This window comes from Tachypleus tridentatus, chromosome 3, assembly GCF_004210375.1.
Source record: "Tachypleus tridentatus isolate NWPU-2018 chromosome 3, ASM421037v1, whole genome shotgun sequence".
NCBI classification, from domain to species: Eukaryota; Metazoa; Arthropoda; class Merostomata; order Xiphosura; family Limulidae; genus Tachypleus; species Tachypleus tridentatus.
Window position 1 is genome coordinate 115,811,270 of NC_134827.1, and position 25,389 is coordinate 115,836,658.

Consider the following 25,389-nt stretch of genomic DNA (forward strand, 5'->3'; position numbering starts at 1 on the left):
ATCATAGGTTTGATTTCCCGCATTGGGCAGAGTTCAGAAAGTCTTATGTAACTGTGCACTAAGAACACATCTCTAACGTACAAAGCGCAGAGTAAGGATATATGACAAAAAGAAACAAAGTAAAAGACATCCACCTACTGAAATTACAAATATAGGTACATACCTTCCACAGTAATCAGTAATACAGGGCCTTATTCCAACGTTTAGAAGACAAATGAATTAACAAGGCAGGTACTGATATGGTAATTATGGTACAATATGGTAATCGTTTCTACGTTCGTTTGATTCTTTCCAATTAAGCACAAAGCTACACACCCTACCCTACCCACCATGGGTATCAAAACCCGGTTTCTAGTGATGTAAGTCCGCAGACGTACTGCTGAGTGACTGGGGAAAGGGAGGCTATATAGTAATAATAAATGTATTTTACCATTTGTATTACTTGTATTAGTTCTTCTAACTCCTACAAGGAGCTGATTGATCACTCCCAGATGTCGTGTAGGGACAGACGTTCCATAAAGGAACAGTGATCTCTAGAATTCAGAAACCGTAAGAACAAAAAGGCGCATCACAATAACCGATACTGACCAAGAGGAATGAACATATTTTAACTATGAAATGTTAGAGAGGTCTGTGTTTTAACGCGCCGTACTAAAAGCACCCTCTACCGTACATTCTGATCAATTGGTCCAGAACTTAATGAATGTGGTCGACTTTCAGTTTGATGATAAAAACGCCATGAATAATTACAACAGATGGTCCGTATCCTGTAATGAGAAACACTCTATCATAGTTATTGTCGCAAAAGTTACGTTGGTGAATCGACTTTCTTTTTAACTCGATGTTTATAAGTTTGAAGTTGAGGCGAATCATTCCAACAAAATGTATTGATTCTCTTGTGACAGTAATAGAGGTATATGTTCTCACTGACAGTGATAAGTACTATTATTACAGTGACAAAGTTCACTGAAGTAACATAACAATTTAAACGTTGTAGTAAAATATGTTACGCTGCTTTAAGGAACGTAACCACTTGTAGCTAATTTTAGAAAATTAACAAACCATTCAGTCTCTGTGAATGGAGCTATTTTTTATCTGATATTTTTTGTCCTATTAATACAACATTATATTTTTAAATAAAAATATTTAAATTAAGCCTCAAAACAGTTTATAACTGAAGTAAGAAGTCGTTTGGTTTGACATAAGTTGTATCGTCGTCTTAAAAGAAAAATCGTCTTGTCTTGTGGTTCTCGGATCTTCGAGACTGACGCGCCCCCATGATTCTGATAGTGGAAACAAAAATTATATTATTACTATCTTCGTGCGCTGAGCGGTAAATTGTTTTATTTTTCATCCTTTATTTCTTCTTCAAAATTACTGAATTAGTTTCATGGAAGAACAACAGAGGACACCACAGGATAGCGAATTAATATAACCTACGAGTTCCATCCATTTCAGTCAGATATGATTAGCTATAAACCCTATTCTTCCGTTATTAGAATGATGTTTATAGGATGTTCTGAACGGTATCCAAGGAATTTCATTTTATTTAAACTTTCAATAATAAGGTTTAAACGAATCCCAGAGGTCATTACGTTCGCTTCTGTTTCTTACGTTTTTAATCAATAATAATCAAGTCAACCTAATCTGCTTTATTGGAACATCATTTACAACAGTAGTTAAAATGTTTGTTAAAATTTTGAAAATAAAATTGATCAGCCATTCACCAGTTGTGAAGTTAATTAAATTTGTCAACGTAAAAGATATTTTATAGACAGTTTGAACTTCCATACTTCGAGTGAAGAGACAGTAACTGGGAAATATAATAGTTTTGCTCACTTTGAACAACCATCTCTCAAAATCAGGGTTTTTTCAACAAGTTGACAAATTAAGATTAAAGATACGGTTTTTGTCAGGGTAGAAAGTGTCTGAAACGTTCTTCTGGTTAGTAATTTTTGTCAAATGAAAAATGTCGTGTCATCCCTAAAACTTAGAACCACTTCTGAACTAATATAATAATATTTCTTGCGACAGCCCTCTGATTGGATATGGTTAGCTCTACGTATGTACAACGTTAAAGTCCTGGTTGAAATTGGCCACAGTAGACACAGCTCATTGTGGCTTTTTCTTGAACAAACAAACATGTTTTTTTATAAGTTTCACTTGTTTTCTTCGCATGTCTTCCCTTATAGTTAACGTATTAACTAAATGTTTCACTTGTTTTCTTCGCATGTCTTCCCTTATAGTTAACGTATTAACTAAATGTGAAAAACTCTAATGTAGATGATTACGTCAAACAAATAAACGACGCTGGTTAACCGGAAAGTATAAAAAAACAATCTACATCTGAAACCAGCAAGGAGTTCAATTGTTTATTTAAAAAATACTAAAATATTATCTCCTTTAATTACTATTGATCTGATGACGCTTATAAAATATACTGGTTTAAATAATACAAAGAATCGAATGTTCCAAAGTCAAATAATACACTATTTTAGAGAGTAGACCTATAGAAATCTGTTTGAACCGTGTCAGTGCTAAAGTTATATAAATTGTAAAATTACCGTTTTCTACATCGGCAAAAACGAAACATCTTCCTTCAACTCTTCCAGTTACTCAGGTTTTTGGTTTGTAATGCAGTAAAAAAAAAAAAAAAATCAAAACAAAACAAAAACACTTGGCAAAGAAGATTAGCATTAGTTTGTGTTTGGGATAACAGATGGCAATACTAACAACGTATGACGATTCAATGATACCTTGGGGCTGGAAGTTAACAATTTAACTTTATTAATATTGAGATTTGTTTGGGTTTATCTTATGACATATATTCAAAGAACACAACAAAGAAATCTGAAACAGCATTCTTTACTAATCAGGAAAAACGGAGCGAAATATATCGTCTCTTCCCCACCCCATGGTAGATTAATGGTGAGAAATGTAGCTTTCGGCGCTAAAAATTAGGGTTTCGAAACACGCGGCGATCGGAGCACAGATTGTACAGCTTCGTGCGTAATAAGTTGTGGGTAAAGAGTAGTGTTTACAAAGTAACAACGTTGAAATCATGGTTTTGAATCCTCCTGGTCGAAACAGCAGATAGCCTAATATAAAAACAAAACATTATACAAATCCCCATATGCATTTACTTATATTGTTTATTTTATATCATTATCTAAAGTCCCCATACACATTTACTTATATTGTTTATTTTATATCATTATCTAAAGTCCCCATACACATTTACTTAGATTGTTTATTTTATACCATTATCTAAAGTCCCCATACACATTTACTTATATTGTTTATTTTATACCATTATCTAAAGTCCCCATACACATTTACTTAGATTGTTTATTTTATATCATTATCTAAAGTCCCCATACACATTTACTTATATTGTTTATTTTATATCATTATCTAAAGTCCCCATACACATTTACTTATATTGTTTATTTTATATCATTATCTAAAGTCCCCATACACATTTACTTATATTGTTTATTTTATATCATTATCTAAAGTCCCCATACACATTTACTTAGATTGTTTATTTTATATCATTATCTAAAGTCCCCATACACATTTACTTATATTGTTTATTTTATACCATTATCTAAAGTCCCCATACACATTTACTTAGATTGTTTATTTTATATCATTATCTAAAGTCCCCATACACATTTACTTAGATTGTTTATTTTATATCATTATCTAAAGTCCCCATACACATTTACTTAGATTGTTTATTTTATATCATTATCTAAAGTCCCCATACACATTTACTTAGATTGTTTATTTTATATCATTATCTAAAGTCCCCATACACATTTACTTAGATTGTTTATTTTATATCATTATCTAAAGTCCCCATAAACATTGACTTATATTTTTTCGTTTATTTTGTAATATGAAATCCTTATACACTTTTACTTATATTGTTTATTTTATACCTTTTTATAAAATCCCGATACACACTTAATAATTTTATATGCAAAAACGGCTCGTTTGGGCTGAGAAAACACTTTACATAGAAGAGCGAACAACGTTTCGACCTTCTTCGGTCATCGTCAGGTTCACAAAGAAAGAGGTAACTGACCGGAAGCTGACCACATGTTTGAAAGGGGTTGTGTAACTGTGTGTCGAAATGTAGAGGGCGGTACCTCTACATTTCGTTCATGTTAAAAGATTTTCTTAATAAAGGAGTTTAGACATAACGGAATTATCTCTGAAATTGAAAAGGTGGTCCAGCTCATTAAGTATACAGTAAAAATGGTTGCAATAATTCGCAGTTAATACATTTTAAAAACAAAGTTAACCATTAAAGAAAAAATTGATACCTTTCAAGTCGCTCTAGATTATCTGAAGTTCTATTGCACTAAAATTCGAGGTTCTATTTTATTTGTGGGTACAGTACATTGTGCGACTTTGCATCAAACAATGTAGAAACAAAGGGAAGAATTGTTTCCGCTTGTAGCGCTCTCTATACTTTTTGTGTCAAACCAAAGTCGGGTTTGTAGCTTCTTGTAGTGTGAGCATCGAGAACTTACAGTGGTAAAGGTCATAGCTTCTTGTAGTGTGAGCTTCGAGAACTTACACTGGTAAAGGTCATAGCTTCTTGTAGTGTGAGCTTCGAGAACTTACACTGGCAAAGGTCATAGCGTCTTGAAGTGTGAGATTCGAGAACTTACACTGGTGAAGGTCATAGCTTCTTGTAGGGTGAGCATCGAGAACTTACACTGGTAAAGGTCATAGCTTCTTGTAGTGTGAGCATCGAGAACTTACACTGGTAAAGGTCATAGCTTCTTGTAGTGTGAGCTTCGAGAACTTACACTGGTAAAGGTAACAGCTTCTTGTAGTGTGAGCTTCGAGAACTTACACTGGTAAAGGTCATAGCTTCTTGTAGTGTGAGCTTCGAGAACTTACACTGGTAAAGGTCACAGCTTCTTGTAGTGTGAGCTTCGAGAACTTACACTGGTAAAGGTCACAGCTTCTTGTAATGTGAGCTTCGAGAACTTACAGTGGTAAAGATCATAGCTTCTTGTAGTGTGAGCTTCGAGAACTTACATTGGTAGGTGCTATGTTCTGAGTGTATACTGCCACAGTGACTGTTTGTAGCAGAATGCGTAGTTATACAGTGAGCTATTTGTGCTTTGCCCATCACGCTCATTAAAAGGTGTTTTTTTCTGATGGGTGTCATGAACCTTCATACTTATTGCTGAGCTACTGCAGGGGGAGCGAGAAGTTCCCCAGAAAGTTGACGCTCTCCTTTCTAACGTCCATCTTTCGTTGAGCAAATACCATTAGGGACTGAAACAAGTGCTTTGTGTCTCGAGTTTCATTAAGAATATTGAATATTGATCGCGAATCAAATTAGCCTTCGAATTTAAACCCTTCAGGCGGACAGTTCTTAAAGAAACCATATTGGATTACACTTGTTGTTGGTAACTTTTCAACATTTCTTGTTTGGAACGTATTGATCTTTGGAAATTTCTGGGAGAGATCGAGAAACAAAATTAAAACTAGACAGGAAGGGATTCCAACTTAATTCCCTTATGTCCCCCAACAGGAAAACAGTACGTCTTTTTACTTATAATACTAGAATCCGGGATCCGTTTCCCCACGGTGAACACAGCAGAACTGAAATTTGTGGTCTGAACAAATTGAAATGTCCTCTTGCATTTCTACAGTGTTAGTAGTTGATTTCTTTATACAAACAAAGCCAGATAAATTGGTTAGATATTTTAAATATTGTGATCTTAGTTGTGCAATAATCAGTATATTAGAAAATGAGCCAAACGCAAAACGAATGACAACAAATTCACTCATCTACGAATACTGAAGTTATTCCATCATAAAAAATAGTCCGGTCGATATTTTTATCGCAAATACATCGAGTGAGAAGAAAAAGGAAAAAATAATATATTACTTATAGATTTTTGAAGTCCTGATAAAACTTCCCAAATATTATATCGAAATTATTATTATTATTTTAATTTAGGCGTAACTGTATTTCTTTGTCTTGCTAATCTAAGTTGTACTGGTGGCCCTGGAAGAGGTAAATAGGTAAAAATAGTAAACGAAAGGATACATTAATCGTCTATGTAACCTATAATATTTTCAATTTTACCTCGGACGAGAAAAAGTTTGTTTAGGGTTAAGCTACACAGGGAATATTTGTGGTGTGTTAATTACAGGTATCGAAATCTGGTTATTGGTGTTATAATCCTTCATACTTACCGCTGAGCCACTAAGTTACTACAGCGCTTTCCAAATAAATCCCAGATATTATCTTTAAATATACTTTTTTATTTACTAATAGTTCCTACAGCGCCATTTATATAAATCTGTGATATAATCTTTAAATACACATATTGTTTTCTTTACTACTAATTACAACAGCACCATCTACATAAATATACGAATCATTTAAAATCTACTTTCACAGTTTGATATTAACGTAAATAAAACATCGATATTCTCGGTCTTAGGAGGTGATAAGAAAAATAAATTAATATACGATCTGTAAAAGTAAGAGATCAATTTCCAATTGGATATTTACATAGCGCCATCTAGTGGTAGCTGTATAAACCGGAAATTTCATGTAAAGATGAAAATTGAAGGATAATATTTTCTGTGTGGAAAGAGAGACAATCAGATGGAACGGAATTACAGCATTCTTAAATTATTTGTTTTTTTCTTGTATTACAAACATGATAATAAAGTTTTAAAGCGAGCAGTGAAAAACTTAAAGTATTACATTTCGAAAAGGCGCTCGACTCGTAATACGAAGGTCGCGGGTTCAAATAGCCGTCGTGTAGCTTTGCGCAAAGTTTAAAAAACAAACAAAAAACATTCCGAAAACTTTGAGAAAACGAGGAACCTACTGACTAATAATTATGTCATTAGGATTCAAACATATATAAATACCTTTAAAATGTTAAAGCAAACCAGCTGTGTTGTAGTTTTAACCTAACCCTTAAATTTACATGATTTTAAAATTCAAAGTAGAAGTTTTATTGTCGTTTGTTGTTATGCCCAAAGCTGTTCCAAGGGCTATCCATACTCTGCCCATAACGGGTATCAAAATCAGATTTCCAGTGTTACAAACCCTCAGACTTACTGCTGAGCCACAAGAGACTGTGAAAGCTATTATTTATTTCAAGGTTAGAAGTAATAAAGATCACAATCATTACAGACTGCATTTTGTAAAACACTATAGAAATCAAGGTGTTATCTGTGTTTAGTAAAACACTATAGAAATCAAGGTGTTATCTGTGTTTAGTAAAACACTGTAGAAATTAAGGTGTTATCTGTGTTTTGTAAAACACTACAGAAATCAAGGTGTTATCTGTGTTTAGTAAAACACTATAGAAATCAAGGTGTTATCTGTGTTTTGTAAAACACTATAGAAATCAAGGTGTTATCTGTGTTTTGTAAAACACTATAGAAATCAAGGTGTTATCTGTGTTTAGTAAAACACTATAGAAATCAAGGTGTTATCTGTGCTTTGTAAATCACAATAGAAATCAATGTGTTAGCTGTGTTTTGTAAAACACTATAGAAATCAATGTGTTATCTGTGTTTTGTAGTGATTAATCTTCTTATAACATGTATTAAAACTGTGAGTTTACTTTTCTTTGCAGTAAACCATTAAAATCTACGTCCACTCAAAGTTTTACATATGGGTTTCTTCTCGTAGATAACGTAACCATTGTTAATAATGAATCTCGTTGGTTTTTTCTGGAAGATAAAACTACAGTATATATTTCTTCCATTTAATGAGCGCCGTCTGCTAGATTGATAGGAAGATATTGTGCTTATAGAGTTTGCCCAATATTGTTAAGGCTAGGTTCAGTGTTTGAAGGATTGTTCCAATACTATTAGGAGTATAGTCTGTGCTCTAACGGTTGTTCCACTATTGTTAACGTTACGTTCAGTGTTGGAAGGATTGTTCCAATACTGTTAGGATTATAGTCTGTGTTCTAACGGTTGTTCCACTATTGTTAAGATTACGTTCAGTGTTGGAAGGATTGTTCTAATACTGTTAGGATTATAGTCTGTGCTCTAACGGTTGTTCCACTATTGTTAAGATTACGTTCAGTGTTGGAAGGATTGTTCTAATACTGTTAGGATTATAGTCTGTGCTCTAACGGTTGTTCCACTATTGTTAAGGCGAGGTTCAGTGTTTGAAGGATTGTTCCAATATTGTTAGGATTATAGTCTGTGCTCTAACGGTTGTTCCACTATTGTTAAGGTTACGTTCAGTGTTGGAAGGATTGTTCCAATACTGTTAGGATTATAGTCTGTGTTCTAACGGTTGTTCCACTATTGTTAAGATTACGTTCAGTGTTGGAAGGATTGTTCTAATACTGTTAGGATTATAGTCTGTGCTCTAACGGTTGTTCCACTATTGTTAAGGCGAGGTTCAGTGTTTGAAGGATTGTTCCAATATTGTTAGGATTATAGTCTGTGCTCTAACGGTTGTTCCACTATTGTTAAGGTTACGTTCAGTGTTGGAAGGATTGTTCCAATACTGTTAGGATTATAGTCTGTGTTCTAACGGTTGTTCCACTATTGTTAAGATTACGTTCAGTGTTGGAAGGATTGTTCTAATACTGTTAGGATTATAGTCTGTGCTCTAACGGTTGTTCCACTATTGTTAAGGCGAGGTTCAGTGTTTGAAGGATTGTTCCAATATTGTTAGGATTATAGTCTGTGCTCTAACGGTTGTTCCACTATTGTTAAGGTTACGTTCAGTGTTGGAAGGATTGTTCCAATACTGTTAGGATTATAGTCTGTGTTCTAACGGTTGTTCCACTATTGTTAAGATTACGTTCAGTGTTGGAAGGATTGTTCTAATACTGTTAGGATTATAGTCTGTGCTCTAACGGTTGTTCCACTATTGTTAAGGCTAGGTTCAGTGTTTGAAGGATTGTTCCAATACTGTTAGGATTACAGTCTGTGCTCTAACGGTTGTTCCACCATTGTTAAGGCTACGTTCAGTGTTGGAAGGATTGTTCTAATACTGTTAGGATTATAGTCTGTGCTCTAACGGTTGTTCCACCATTGTTAAGGCTAGGTTCAGTGTTGAAAGGATTGTTCTAATACTGTTAGGATTATAGTCTGTGTTCTAACGGTTGTTCCACCATTGTTATGGCTACGTTCAGTGTTGGAAGGATTGTTCCAATACTGTTGGGATTATAGTCTGTGCTCTAACGGTTGTTCCAATATTGTTAAGGCTACGTTCAGTGTTGGAAGGATTGTTCCAATACTGTTAGGATTATAGTCTGTGTTCTAACGGTTGTTCCAATATTGTTAAAGTTAGGGTCATTGTTGGACGGATTATTCTACTATTGTTAGGTTTTTGTGTTCTAATGGTTTTTCCAGCATTGTCAGGTTTATATTCTGTGTTCTAATGGATTCTCCTTTATTATCCGGTTTATATTCTGTGTTCTAATAGTTGTTCTAATATTGTCAGGTTTATATTCTGTGTTCTAATGGGGTTTCTAGTATTGTCAGGTTTATATTCTGTGTTCTAATGGATTCTCCTTTATTGTCCGGTTTATATTCTGTGTTCTAATAGTTGTTCTAATATTGTCAGGTTTATATTCTGTGTTCTAATGGGGTTTCTAGTATTGTCAGGTTTATATTCTGTGTTATAATGGGGTTTCTAGTATTGTCAGGTTTGTATTCTGTGTTCTAATGGTTGTTCCAATACTGTTAGGCTTATATTCTGTGTTCTAATGGTTGTTCCAATACTGTTAGGTTTATATTCTGTGTTTTAATGGTTGTTCCAATACTGTTAGGTTTATATTCTGTGTTCTAATGGTTGTTTCAATACTGTTAGTTTTATATTATGTGTTCTAATGGTTGTTCCAATACTGTTAGGTTTATATTTTGTGTTCTAATGGTTGTTCCAATACTGTTAGGTTTATATTCTGTGTTCTAATTGTTGTTCCAATCATTTTAAGAGTACGTAGGTTCTGTTCTCGGATACCTCATTGTTTTTGTTTATTTGCTAATGAAAGAAACTGACTCAGTACGGTAACCATAATTTTCCTCTGTGTTTTTGATTTTCGTTTGGGCTTTAGCCTTATCTGACTGACACGATGGAAGTAACAATATCTACTTTGTTCTAAAAATAGATTATTGTAACCCAAACATCATAACATTTTATGTTTGAAATCTAAAGAGATTAACCACATTACAAAACTCCAAATCACTTTATTTTAATGGATATTTGTGTGAAGTCACACATGGTAGTGATATAAATGTTTTTTTTTCAGTTTCATACTTTCACGAAGGCAGGTTTCCTATTGGTAAACAAGCTGTGTGAGGTTCGGCTTATGTTTCTACAAGTTTAAAAATAGCTTAATATAAACAAATCGTCACAACTCCTGCTGGGTCAGGTCTTCTGGAATTTCGTCACTAATAATGTACAGATATAAAGCCCAGTATAGAAGGTTGAGGATGGTGAACGTGAGAGGAAAGACAACCCTAGAGTAAGCGTCAACCTGGTCAGCTCGAGATGTTAATACGTCACAATTAACATATTCATAAATCTTGTTCGTTTTCTTTCTGAAGCGACTTCTGAACGTGTTTGTAAAACTTCTGTCAGACTCCATGTTCAACTGAACATCTTCTGGATCCTCCGGTTCACCTGTCGATGATTCCTGGTTCACCTCATCACTCTGGGTTACAAAGAAACACCACATGTAAACTCTTCACTTTGACCCCTGACATCAGAGTACACCAAGCACATGTTACTCAGACAACAACGGACTGTTACTGACAAAACATACATTAAGGTAGTTTAAACCAAATATAAGGGGCTGTTACTGGCAAGACATGCAATACGTCAATTTAAACACAACAGTCGGGCTATTACAAATAAGACAAACATTATGTGAGTTTAGACCTAAAACAAGGACTGTTACTGATAAGACATACATTATGTCAATTTAAACCTGAGACAAGGACTGTTACTGATAAGACATACATTATGTGAGTTTAGACCTGAGACAAAGGTTGTTACTAATAAGACATATATTATGTCAGTTTAAACCTGAGACAAGGACTGTTACTGATAAGACATACATTATGTCAGTTTAGACCTGAGACAAAGGTTGTTACTAATAAGACATACATTATGTCAGTTTAAACCTGAGACAAGGAGTGTTACTCATAAGACATACATTATGTCAGTTTAAACCTGAGACAAGGAATGTTACTCATAAGACATACATTATGTCAGTTTAAACCTGAGACAAGGACTGTTACTGATAAGACACACATTATGTCAGTTTAAACCTGAGACAAGGACTGTTACTGATAATACATACATTATGTCAGTTTAAACCTGAGACAAGGACTGTTACTGATAAGACACACATTATGTCAGTTTAAACCTGAGACAAGGAGTGTTACTCATAAGACATACATTATGTCAGTTTAAACCTGAGACAAGGACTGTTACTCATAAGACATACATTATGTCAGTTTAAACCTGAGACAAGGACTGTTACTGATAAGACATACATTATGTCAGTTTAAACCTGAGAGAAGGAGTGTTACTGATGAGACATACATTATGTCTGTTTAAACCTGAGAGAAGGAGTGTTACTTATAAGACATACATTATGTCAGTTTAAACCTGAGACAAGGACTGTTACTGATGAGACATACATTATGTCAGTTTAAACCTGAGACAAGGACTGTTACTGATGAGACATACATTATGTCTGTTTAAACCTGAGAGAAGGAGTGTTACTTATAAGACATACATTATGTCAGTTTAAACCTGAGACAAGGACTGTTACTGATGAGACATACATTATGTCAGTTTAAACCTGAGACAAGGACTGTTACTGATGAGACATACATTATGTCTGTTTAAACCTGAGAGAAGGAGTGTTACTTATAAGACATACATTATGTCAGTTTAAACCTGAGACAAGGACTGTTACTGATGAGACATACATTATGTCAGTTTAAACCTGAGACAAGGACTGTTACTGATAAGACATACATTATGTCTGTTTAAACCTGAGACAAGAACTGTTACTGATAAGACATATATTATGTCAGTTTAAACCTGAGACTAGGACTGTTACTGATAAGACATACATTATGTCAGTTTAAACCTGAGACAAGAACTGTTACTGATAAGACATACATTATATCAGTTTAAACCTGAGACAAGGACTGTTTGTAGTCCTTGCTGTAATTATCTTGCTTTCCTGCTTGACAATTTGAACTAATGACTTAACACTCGGGGGTATTACAGGACACACCTTGCTGTCTTCCTCTGAATTATCTGGGTTGGTTTCTTCTCTGTGTTGAAGACATTCACGTAGTCTTTCTGCATCAAAACGTTCCATTAGCTGCACACAGGCATATTCCACCATGGCAGCAAACACAAAAGCGAAACACATAATAAGAAACCAGTCTAGGGCAGTAGGATAGGCCACTTTAGGAAGAGAAGTTCTTCCTCCGAAACCCATTGTAACTAGGGTTAGCACAGTCATAGCACCTAGCAGAGAAAACTCTGTGAGTTAAACGTAAATTATGATGAATATAAGTGTTAAGATTCTATAAATCTGTCTTATAAGGTGTAGTAACTTAAGACTCGCTTTAAATAATTCAACTCTTATTGTCTTACAAATTCCATTAATACTAATAAAACTTACTTAGTTTGAGACGTATTAGTGTTAATGCCATTATTATACACTCTGATACACAATGGTGAAACATCTTGATGTGAGTCGTTTAATGTTTATACTCAAATAGTTGGCTAACGTTTAATGTCTATTGGATAATTTGTGGTAACGTGTTTTGGTGGACCTGTGATTAGATAATTTGTGGTAACGTGTTATAATGGTTCTGTGTATTAGATAATTTGTGGTAACGTGTTATAATGGTTCTGTGTATTAGATAATTTGTGGTAACGTGTTATAATGGTTCTGTGTATTAGATAATTTGTGGTAACGTGTTATAATGGTTCTGTGTATTAGATAATTTGTGGTAACGTGTTATAATGGTTCTGTGTATTAGATAATTTGTGGTAACGTGTTATGGTGGTCCTGCACATTAGATGATTTATGGTAACGTATTATGGTGGTCCTGTGTATTAGATAATTTGTGGTAACGTGTTATGGTGGTCCTGTGTGTTAGATAATTTGTAATAACCACCACAACAAAGCAGTAAATGTATAATTAAGAATACAATCTAAATTGGCACAAGGGTTCACTAGTGTAACAGTCGTTGTGTCTTCAGAACCTTCTCAGAAGATGGAACAGACACGTTTCGACTGTACCAGACTCACCGACTGCTACTCGGCCGGCAGCATCGTGCCGGTTTATCCAGAAAGCCACCCACGAAGCTCCTACAATCATAGCACAAGGTGTGTAGATTTGGAGGATGAAGTAACCCCTTCGTCGTATCAGTATAAATCTTGCCAGTAACGTTGAAGTTTCTCCTAAGAAACAAAGAGTTAAAATTGTTCTTGAGAACTGAGAGACGAAATGAATTATCAATCTAATGCCGAGCAGCAGGTCTATGAAACGGGAAACAAATACGTGGTATTTATATATATATTTAACTAGTAATAAAAAGATGAAGTGAAATGTGATTGTTATACACTGTGTTACATATATTGTATTTCGTTATAGTTAAGTATTAGTTATAAATAGACAATTATATTATTGATACTGCTTCGAATAGTATTAAATAAGGGAAGTAATTCATCCATGTGCTCGTTTCTGAACCCCGGTGTAACGATTTCAAATTACTCCCGTTTTCAAGTTACCCCCCGGTAATATGAAATCGTTTTCAGAGTATCGGGGGAGTAACATGAAATCGATTTCAAATTATCCCCCTTGATTTCAACTTACCCCCTCTTCTAACGGCGAAATGACAAACATAATGATTGTTTTTAATATTTGTAGTGCGTGTTGAGTACGTATCTAAGTACATGATAATAGACAAAAGGCCTATTATTTCTTTTATTAAAATTGATGATTTATATAAGATAAAAGGTATTTTAAGGGCTCGCCCTCGCCAGACCACAAGGTCTACATACTGTCTTCATTCAGTATATTGTAATTTATACATATTAATTTTTTTATATTTCTTTATGCGCACTGAAATAAAAATGAGTGATTGATAGCATGAGGTATAGAACATGATAAATATACGAATTTTTACATTATTATTAATGCGTTAATTTCATTTACATACACTGAGTGCGATAAGAACGTCTAGCATCTCAACAAACCGTCAAAACGAGTCTATCGGGAAGGGGGTAGTTTGAAATCAATTTCAGACTACCCCCCGGGGGTAACCTGAAAACGAATTTGCCCTACCCACCGGTAATATGAAAACGAATTCAAATTACCAGGGGGTAACATTTACAGGGGTTAGTTTGAAATCGTTACACCGGGTAAAGAAACAAACATTAAACAAGTTACTAAGGCGATCTCTATTATAAACTATCTCACTGGTTTCAACAAAAACTGTTACTAATATGATTTTAATGAGGCGTGTCGACTGACACATAAAACGAATAGAAAAACAAACTCTATTAACCCCGTTTTCTTTTTCCTTTGCATCAAAGATATCTCAACTTTATTAATTACTTAGTGAAAGTTCAGACTTTATAGTGACTATAGTCGAATAGATCAATTTGATACAAGATCGTTTCAAATGTGCGTTTTTTTTTTATTTAGAATTAGCTATTTGGCAATATATATAAACTAAAGGACGAACAACATTTTGTCGTCTTTTATCCACTTTCGATACAGTCTTTTAAATATGACGTATTCTACGAAACCTTCACCGCATATTTTACAGTAAGAAATGACTAAATAGTGTTTAGTTGTTACAGTAAGATATGACCAGATAGTGTTTATTTGTTACAGTAGGATATGACCAGATAGTGTTTATTTCTTACAGTAAGATATAACCAGATAGTGTTTAGTTGTTACAGTAAGATATGACCAGATAGTGTTTAGTAGTTACAGTAACATATCACCAAATAGTGTTTAGTTGTTACAGTAAGATATGACCAAATAGTGTTTAGTTGTTACACTAAGATATTACGAGATAGTGTATAGTTGTTACAGTAAGATATAACCAGATAGTGTTTAGTTATTACAGTAAGATATGACCAGATAGTGTTTAGTAGTTACAGTAACATATGACCAAATAGTGTTTAGTTGTTACAGTAAGATATGACCAAATAGTGTTTAGTTGTTACAGTAAGATATGACCAAATAGTGTTTAGTAGTTACAGTAAGATATGATAAGATAGTGTTTAGTTGTTACAGTAAGATATGACCAGATAGTGTTTAGTTTATTTACAGTAAGATATGACCAGATAGTGTTTAGTTGTTACAGTAAGATATGACCAGATAGTGTTTAGTTGTTACAGTAAGATATGACCAGATAGTGTTTAGTAGTTACAGTAAGATATGATCAGATAGTGTTTAGTTGTTACAGTAAGATATGACCAGATAGTGTTTAGTTGTTACAGTAAAATATGACCAAATAGTGTTTAGTTGTTACAGTAAGATATGACCAGATAGTGTTTAGTTGTTACAGTAAGATATGACCAAATAGTGTTTAGTTGTTACAGTAGGATATGACCAGATAGTGGTTAGTTGTTTACAGTAAGATATGACCAGATAGTGTTTATTTGTTTACAGTAGGTTATGACAGAGATAGTGTTTAGTTGTTACTGTAAGATATGACCAGATTGTGTTTAGTTGTTAGAGTAAGATATGACCAGATAGTGTTTAGTTGTTACAGTAAGATATGACCAAATAGTGTTTAGTAGTTACAGTAAGATATGACCAGATAGTGTTTATTTTTTACAGTAGGATATGACCAGATAGTGTTTAGTTGTTACACTAAGATATTACGAGATAGTGTATAGTTGTTACAGTAAGATATAACCAGATAGTGTTTAGTTGTTACAGTAAGATATCACCAGATAGTGTTTAGTAGTTACAGAAAGATATGACCAAATAGTGTTTAGTTGTTAGAGTAAGATATCACCAGATAGTGTTTAGTAGTTACAGTAAGATATGACCAGATAGTGTTTATTTGTTACAGTAGGATATGACCAGATACTGGTTAGTTGTTTACAGTAAGATATGACCAGATAGTGTTTAGTTGTTACAGTAGGATATGACCAGATAGTGTTTAGTAGTTACAGTAAAATATGATCAGATAGTGTTTAGTTGTTACAGTAAGATATGACCAGATAGTGTTTAGTTATTTACAGTAAGATATGATCAAATAGTGTTTAGTTGTTACAATAAGATATGACCAGATAGTGTTTAGTTGTTTACAGTAAGATATGACTAAATAGTGTTTAGTAGTTATAGTAAGATATGATCAAATAGTGTTTAGTTGTTACTCTAAGATATAACTAGATAGTGTTTAGTTGTTACAGTAAGATATGACCAGATAGTCTTTATTTGTTACAGTAGGATATGACCAGATACTGGTTAGTTGTTACAGTAAGATATGACCAGATAGTGTTTATTTGTTACAGTAGGATATGACCAGATAGTGTTTATTTCTTACAGTAAGATATAACCAGATAGTGTTTAGTTGTTACAGTAAGATATGACCAGATAGTGTTTAGTAGTTACAGTAACATATGACCAAATAGTGTTTAGTTATTTACAGTAAGATATGACCAAATAGTGTTTAGTTGTTACACTAAGATATTACGAGATAGTGTATAGTTGTTACAGTAAGATATAACCAGATAGTGTTTAGTTATTACAGTAAGATATGAACAGATAGTGTTTAGTAGTTACAGTAACATATGACCAAATAGTGTTTAGTTGTTACAGTAACATATGAGTAAATAGTGTTTAGTTGTTACAGTAGGATATGACCAGATAGTGTTTAGTTATTTACAGTAAGATATGACCAAATAGTGTTTAGTAGTTACAGTAAGATATGATAAGATAGTGTTTAGTTGTTACAGTAAGATATGACCAGATAGTGTTTAGTTGTTACAGTAAGATATGACCAAATAATGTTTAGTAGTTACAGTAAGATATGATAAGATAGTGTTTAGTTGCTACAGTAAGATATGACCAGATAGTGTTTAGTTGTTACAGTAAGATATGACCAAATAGTGTTTAGTAGTTACAGTAAGATATGATAAGATAGTGTTTAGTTGTTACAGTAAGATATGACCAGATAGTGTTTAGTTGTTACAGTAAGATATGACCAGATAGTGTTTAGTTGTTACAGTAAGATATGACCAGATAGTGTTTAGTTGTTACAGTAAGATATGACCAGATAGTGTTTAGTAGTTACAGTAAGATATGATCAGATAGTGTTTAGTTGTTACAGTAAGATATGACCAGATAGTGTTTAGTTGTTACAGTAAAATATGACCAAATAGTGTTTAGTTGTTACAGTAAGATATGACCAGATAGTGTTTAGTTGTTACAGTAAGATATGACCAAATAGTGTTTAGTTGTTACAGTAGGATATGACCAGATAGTGGTTAGTTGTTACAGTAAGATATGACCAGAGAGTGTTTAGTCGTTACAGTAAGATATAACCAGATAGTGTTTAGTTGTTACAGTAAGATATGACCAGATAGTGTCTTGTAGTTACAGTAAGATATGACCAGATAGTGTTTATTTGTTACAGTAGGATATGACCAGATACTGGTTAGTTGTTACAGTAAGATATGACCAAATAGTGTTTAGTTGTTACACTAAGATATGACGAGATAGTGTTTAGTTGTTACAGTAAGATATGACCAGATAGTGTTTAGTAGTTACAGTAACATATGACCAAATAGTGTTTAGTTGTTACAGTCAGATATGACCAGATAGTGTTTAGTTGTTGCAGTAAGATAAGACCAGATAGTGTTTAGTAGTTACAGTAAGATATGACCAGATAGTGTTTATTTGTTACAGTAGGATATGACCAGATAGTGGTTAGTTGTTACAGTAAGATATGACCAGATAGTGTTTATTTGTTACAGTAGGTTATGACGAGATAGTGTTTAGTTGTTACAGTAAGATATGACCAGATTGTGTTTAGTTGTTAGAGTAAGATATGACCAGATAGTGTTTAGTTGTTACAGTAAGATATGACCAAATAGTGTTTAGTAGTTACAGTAAGATATGACTAGATAGTGTTTATTTTTTACAGTAGGATATGACCAGATAGTGTTTATTTTTTACAGTAGGATATGACCAGATAGTGTTTAGTTGTTACACTAAGATATTACGAGATAGTGTATAGTTGTTACAGTAAGATATAACCAGATAGTGTTTAGTTTATTTACAGTAAGATATCACCAGATAGTGTTTAGTAGTTACAGTAAGATATGACCAAATAGTGTTTAGTTGTTAGAGTAAGATATCACCAGATAGTGTTTAGTAGTTACAGTAAGATATGACCAGATAGTGTTTATTTATTTACAGTAGGATATGACCAGATACTGGTTAGTTATTTACAGTAAGATATGACCAGATAGTGTTTAGTTGTTACAGTAGGATATGACCAGATAGTGTTTAGTAGTTACAGTAAAATATGATCAGATAGTGTTTAGTTGTTACAGTAAGATATGACCAGATAGTGTTTAGTTGTTACAGTAAGATATGATCAAATAGTGTTTAGTTGTTACAATAAGATATGACCAGATAGTGTTTAGTTGTTACAGTAAGATATGACTAAATAGTGTTTAGTAGTTATAGTAAGATATGATCAAATAGTGTTTAGTTGTTACTCTAAGATATAACTAGATAGTGTTTAGTTGTTACAGTAAGATATGACCAGATAGTCTTTATTTGTTACAGTAGGATATGACCAGATACTGGTTAGTTATTTACAGTAAGATATGACCAGATAGTGTTTAGTTGTTTTAGTAAGATATGACCAGATAGTGTTTAGTAGTTACAGTAAGATATGACCAGATAGTGTTTATTTATTTACAGTAGGATATGACCAGATACTGGTTAGTTATTTACAGTATGATATGACCAGATAGTGTTTATTTGTTACAGTAGGATATGACCAGATTGTGTTTAGTTGTTACAGTAAGATATGACCAGATAGTGTTTAGTAGTTACAGTAAGATATGACCAGATAGTGTTTATTTGTTACAGTAGGATATGACCAGATACTGGTTAGTTGTTATTTACAGTAAGATATGACCAGATAGTGTTTAGTTGTTACAGTAAGATATGACCAGATAGTGTTTAGTTGTTACAGTAGGATATGACCAGATAGTGTTTAGTAGTTACAGTAAGATATGACCAGATAGTGTTTATTTATTTACAGTAGGATATGACCAGATACTGGTTAGTTATTTACAGTAGGATATGACCAGATACTGGTTAGTTATTTACAGTAAGATATGACCAGATAGTGTTTATTTGTTACAGTAGGATATGACCAGATACTGGTTAGTTGTTACAGTAGGATATGACCAGATACTGGTTAGTTGTTACAGTAAGATATGACCAGATAGTGTTTATTTGTTACAGTAGGATATGACCAGATAGTGTTTAGTTGTTACAGTAAGATATGACCAAATAGTGTTTAGTTGTTAGAGTAAGATATCACCAGATAGTGTTTAGTAGTTACAGTAAGATATGACCAGATAGTGTTTATTTGTTACAGTAGGATATGACCAGATACTGGTTAGTTGTTACAGTAAGATATGACCAGATAGTGTTTAGTTATTTACAGTAGGATATGACCAGATAGTGTTTAGTAGTTACAGTAAAATATGACCAGATAGTGTTTAGTTTTATTTACAGTAAGATATGACCAGATAGTGTTTAGTTATTTACAGTAAGATATGATCAAATAGTGTTTAGTTATTTACAATAAGATATGACCAGATAGTGTTTAGTTATTTACAGTAAGATATGACTAAATAGTGTTTAGTAGTTATAGTAAGATATGATCAAATAGTGTTTAGTTGTTACTCTAAGATATAACTAGATAGTGTTTAGTTGTTACAGTAAGATATGACCAGATAGTCTTTATTTGTTACAGTAGGATATGACCAGATACTGGTTGGTTATTTACAGTAAGATATGACCAGATAGTGTTTAGTTGTTTTTTAGTAAGATATGACCAGATAGTGTTTAGTAGTTACAGTAAGATATGACCAGATAGTGTTTATTTATTTACAGTAGGATATGACCAGATACTGGTTAGTTATTTACAGTATGATATGACCAGATAGTGTTTATTTAGTTTTACAGTAGGATATGACCAGATTGTGTTTAGTTGTTACAGTAAGATATGACCAGATAGTGTTTAGTAGTTACAGTAAGATATGACCAGATAGTGTTTATTTGTTACAGTAGGATATGACCAGATACTGGTTAGTTGTTACAGTAAGATATGACCAGATAGTGTTTAGTTGTTACAGTAAGATATGACCAGATAGTGTTTAGTTGTTACAGTAGGATATGACCAGATAGTGTTTAGTAGTTACAGTAAGATATGACCAGATAGTGTTTAGTAGTTACAGTAAAATATGATCAGATAGTGTTTAGTTGTTACAGTAAGATATGACCAGATAGTGTTTAGTTGTTACAGTAAGATATGATCAAATAGTGTTTAGTTGTTACAATAAGATATGACCAGATAGTGTTTAGTTGTTACAGTAAGATATGACTAAATAGTGTTTAGTAGTTATAGTAAGATATGATCAAATAGTGTTTAGTTGTTACTCTAAGATATAACTAGATAGTGTTTAGTTGTTACAGTAAGATATGACCAGATAGTCTTTATTTGTTACAGTAGGATATGACCAGATACTGGTTAGTTGTTACAGTAAGATATGACCAGATAGTGTTTAGTTGTTTTAGTAAGATATGACCAGATAGTGTTTAGTAGTTACAGTAAGATATGACCAGATAGTGTTTATTTGTTACAGTAGGATATGACCAGATACTGGTTAGTTGTTACAGTATGATATGACCAGATAGTGTTTATTTGTTACAGTAGGATATGACCAGATTGTGTTTAGTTGTTACAGTAAGATATGACCAGATAGTGTTTAGTAGTTACAGTAAGATATGACCAGATAGTGTTTATTTGTTACAGTAGGATATGACCAGATACTGGTTAGTTGTTACAGTAAGATATGACCAGATAGTGTTTAGTTGTTACAGTAAGATATGACCAGATAGTGTTTAGTTGTTACAGTAGGATATGACCAGATAGTGTTTAGTAGTTACAGTAAGATATGACCAGATAGTGTTTATTTGTTACAGTAGGATATGACCAGATACTGGTTAGTTGTTACAGTAGGATATGACCAGATACTGGTTAGTTGTTACAGTAAGATATGACCAGATAGTGTTTATTTGTTACAGTAGGATATGACCAGATACTGGTTAGTTGTTACAGTAAGATATGACCAGATACTGGTTAGTTGTTACAGTAAGATATGACCAGATAGTGTTTATTTGTTACAGTAGGATATGACCAGATAGTGTTTAGTTGTTACAGTAAGATATGACCAGATACTGGTTATTTGTTACAGTAAGATGTGACCAGATAGTGTTTAGTAGTTACAGTAAGATATAACCAGATAGTGTTCATTGGTTACAGTAAGATATGACCAGATAGTGTTCATTGGTTACAGTAGGATATGACCAGATACTGGTTAGTTGTTACAGTAAGATATGACCAGATAGTGTTTAGTTGTTGTTTCTGTCACTTTTCTTAATTTTCTTTATATAGAAGTTTATTTGTTACAAATATTTGTGATTCTTTTTGGTATTTCACTGTTAGGGACATTTGTATACGTTATATTTTATTGTACTAAACACTTGTTCATAGTTAAGGCCTTAACTAGAGTCGCTTGTTGTACTCCCTTGAGTAATGACAAAAAAACCGTTAACAACATTCTAAACAATCAAATTTCGTCTATTTAGCTAAAAATACTGTTAACAGCTAGGATACCTAATCCCTAGGATACTTAATGGTAAAGCAATGCATTTTATTTTTTATAAGTGAGAACATATTTAGTTACTTTTATCATCAGTATTTTCATTTTCTTTTTTCTTTATCTAGGAACCTCTTGTTCTGCTCGCAAATTATATTCAATACCACTGTCTATCATTGTGTATCATTTTTTTATCATCTTTTACCACTGTCAATTAATATGCATCATTGTCCATTATCCTCTAACACTGTCAATCAATATGCATCATTGTCCATTATCCTCTAACACTGTCAATCAATATGCATCATTGTCCATTATCCTCTAACACTGTCAATCAATATGCCTCATTGTCCATTATCCTCTAACACTGTCAATCAATATGCATCATTGTCCATTGTCCTCTAACGCTGTCAATCAATATGCATCATTGTCCATTGTCTTTCTAACACTTGTCAATCAATATGCATCATTGTCCATTGTCATCTAACGCTTGTCAATCAATATGCATTCATTGTCCATTGTCTTCTAACACTGTCAATCAATATGCATCATTGTCCATTGTCATCTAACTTGCTGTCAATCAATATGCATCATTGTCCATTATCTCTCTAACTTGCTGTCAATCAATATGCATCATTGTCCATTGTCATCTAACACTGCTGTCAATCAGTATGCATCATTGTCCATTATCATCTAACACTGTCGATCAATATGCGTCATTGTCCGTTGATCTTTTAACACTGTCAATCAGTATGCCTCATTGTCTCATTATCCTCTAACACTGTCAATCAGTATGCATCATTGTCCGTTGTCTCATCTATTTGCTGTCTGATCAGTATGCGTCATTGTCCATTGTCATCTAACGCTGTCAGATCAGTATGCATCATTGTCCGTTGTTCATCTAACACTGTCATCCCATCAGTATGCATCATTGTCATTGTCCTCTAACACTGTCAATCAATATGCATCGTTGTCCATTGTCCTCTAACACTGTCAATCAGTATGCATCATTGTCCATTGTCCTCTAACACTGTCAATCAGTATGCATCATTGTCCATTGATCCTCTAACGCTGTCAATCAGTATGCATCATTGTCCATTGTCTTCTAACACTGTCAATCAATATGCCTCATTGTCCATTATCCTCTAACACTGTCAATCAATATGCATCATTGTCCATTGTCCTCTAACACTGTCAATCAATATGCATCATTGTCCATTGTCCTCTAACACTGTCAATCAATATGCATCATTGTCCATTGTCCTCTAACACTGTCAATCAATATGCATTATTGTCCTCTAACACTGTCAATAATTTATTATGATTATAACAATGACGACTAGCACCAGTTGGATTACAATTTACTGTTATATGTACCATTATCGTTTGTTTACATACTGCTTTGTTGGACAACGTAACCATTTTTCAGGCACCTTAACACTTGAAATATAACATTAAAACATGCATGTTTTAAACATAAACGGGAACAGAAACAAAAGAAACTAATACATAAACATGTTTCACAAATTCCCGTGTTTCTCACTTGAATCAATATTTTTATCTCAGGGATCGACTAAATGACCCGCCTGGTTACGTGTATAAGGAAGAAATGAAATGTTGCTTGATGACGTAACAAATGTGTTGTACTTTGTTTCACAAATCGAAAGCATCGAGCATCATTATTTACTGTAACAGTGAAGAAACGAAATTAATATAGATGGCGCTTTTCAATTATAATATACAACACAATATTTTACCAAAGATAACATATAAAGAGAAACAAATAATGGGTTATAAAATCGTTTAGCTAAACTATTGTAAATAAGAAAACACTTTGTGAAATATGTTCATACGATAAACGTTTCAACCTCAGACACAAGATAAAATACCTTTCAAGCTTTCAGTTTTGTTTTATAACAGATGATTTACTAATCACAACTACTTAAGTAGAAGTCCGTGTTATATAACAGATGATTTACTAATCACAACTACTTACGTAGAAGTCCGTGTTATATAACAGATGATTTACCAATCAGAACAACTTACGTAAAAGTCGGTGTTATATAACAGATGATTTACTAATCACAACTACTTACGTAGAAGTCCGTGTTATATAACAGATGATTTACCAATCACAACTACTTATGTAGAAGTCCGTGTTATATAACAGATGATTTACAAATCAGAACAACTTACGTAAAAGTCGGTGTTATATAACAGATGATTTACCAATCAGAACAACTTACGTAAAAGTCGGTGTTATATAACAGATGATTTACTAATCACAACTACTTAAGTAGAAGTCCGTGTTATATAACAGATGATTTACCAATCAGAACAACTTACGTAAAAGTCCGTGTTATATAACAGATGATTTACCAATCAGAACAACTTATGTAAAAGTCGGTGTTATATAACAGATGATTTACCAATCAGAACAACTTACGTAAAAGTCCGTGTTTTATGGTTAAGTTTCCTGTACTAATTTTTGCGAACTCATACTGAGAGAGTATCACCCCCTGGGATATAGTGACGGGGTCCGTTTCTTTCCATTTGTATATGACGTCATTTGTTGCATAACCATCTGTTCAAATAATCCACAAAAATAAGTTTTACGCCTTTGTAAAAGATATACACTTGAAGACATTATAACACTTGGACTGTTTTATGGGTAAAGGAGGTAATCAGTAACCAGCGTGGACTTTTGTAAAATTTTCAGTTGTGACAACAGCACCGTACCAGATATACATGCAAGAAGTTTCCTATAAACATAGACTTGACTATGTTTTATTTTAATAATATTTATATATGGAAAGTGATTACTGAAACCAACACATATTTAAATAATTATATACTTGTCTTAAGGAAACCAAATTTCATCAGTTACGTACATACAAAGTTACATACGTACAGAGTTACAAACGTTGTTACGTATAGAGTTACATTGAGAGTTACATGCAGACTGTCAAAGCGAGTTAGATACAGACTGTTAGAGTTACTTACAGATTTACAAACAGGCTTACATACAGAGTTACATACAGACTGTCAAACAGAGTTACATACAGTTGTCAAACAGAGTTACATACACAGTTACATACACACTGTCAAACAGAGTTACATACACAGTTACATACAGACTGTCAAACAGAGTTACATACACAGTTACATACAGACTGTCAAACAGAGTTACATACACAGTTACATACAGACTGTCAAACAGAGTTACATACACAGTTACAAACAGACTGTCAAACAGAGATACATACACAGTTACATACACACTGTCAAACAGAGTTACATACAGACTGTCAAACAGAGTTACATACAGACTGTCAAACAGAGTTACATACACAGTTATATACAGACTGTCAAAGAGAGTTACATACACAGTTACATACACACTGTCAAAGAGAGTTACATACACACAGTTACA

At 33.3% G+C, this 25,389-nt stretch overlaps 2 protein-coding genes across 2 annotated transcripts in view; both read right to left on the reverse strand.

The window, feature by feature from the left end:
* The window catches only part of LOC143246174 (gamma-aminobutyric acid receptor alpha-like), a 317,756-nt gene that overhangs the window by 137,557 nt on the left and 154,810 nt on the right, over window positions 1-25,389 (reverse strand). The window lies entirely within an intron of this gene.
* On the reverse strand, window positions 10,236-24,551 carry LOC143247837 (gamma-aminobutyric acid receptor subunit alpha-3-like). The gene is made up of 4 exons (XM_076496362.1): window positions 24,403-24,551; window positions 13,323-13,475; window positions 12,291-12,529; window positions 10,236-10,688 (listed from the first exon to the last, which is right to left on the reverse strand). Exons 2-4 carry the CDS (start codon window positions 13,390-13,392, stop codon window positions 10,386-10,388), a joined length of 612 nt encoding a protein of 203 aa, XP_076352477.1. The 5' UTR covers window positions 13,393-13,475; window positions 24,403-24,551; the 3' UTR covers window positions 10,236-10,385.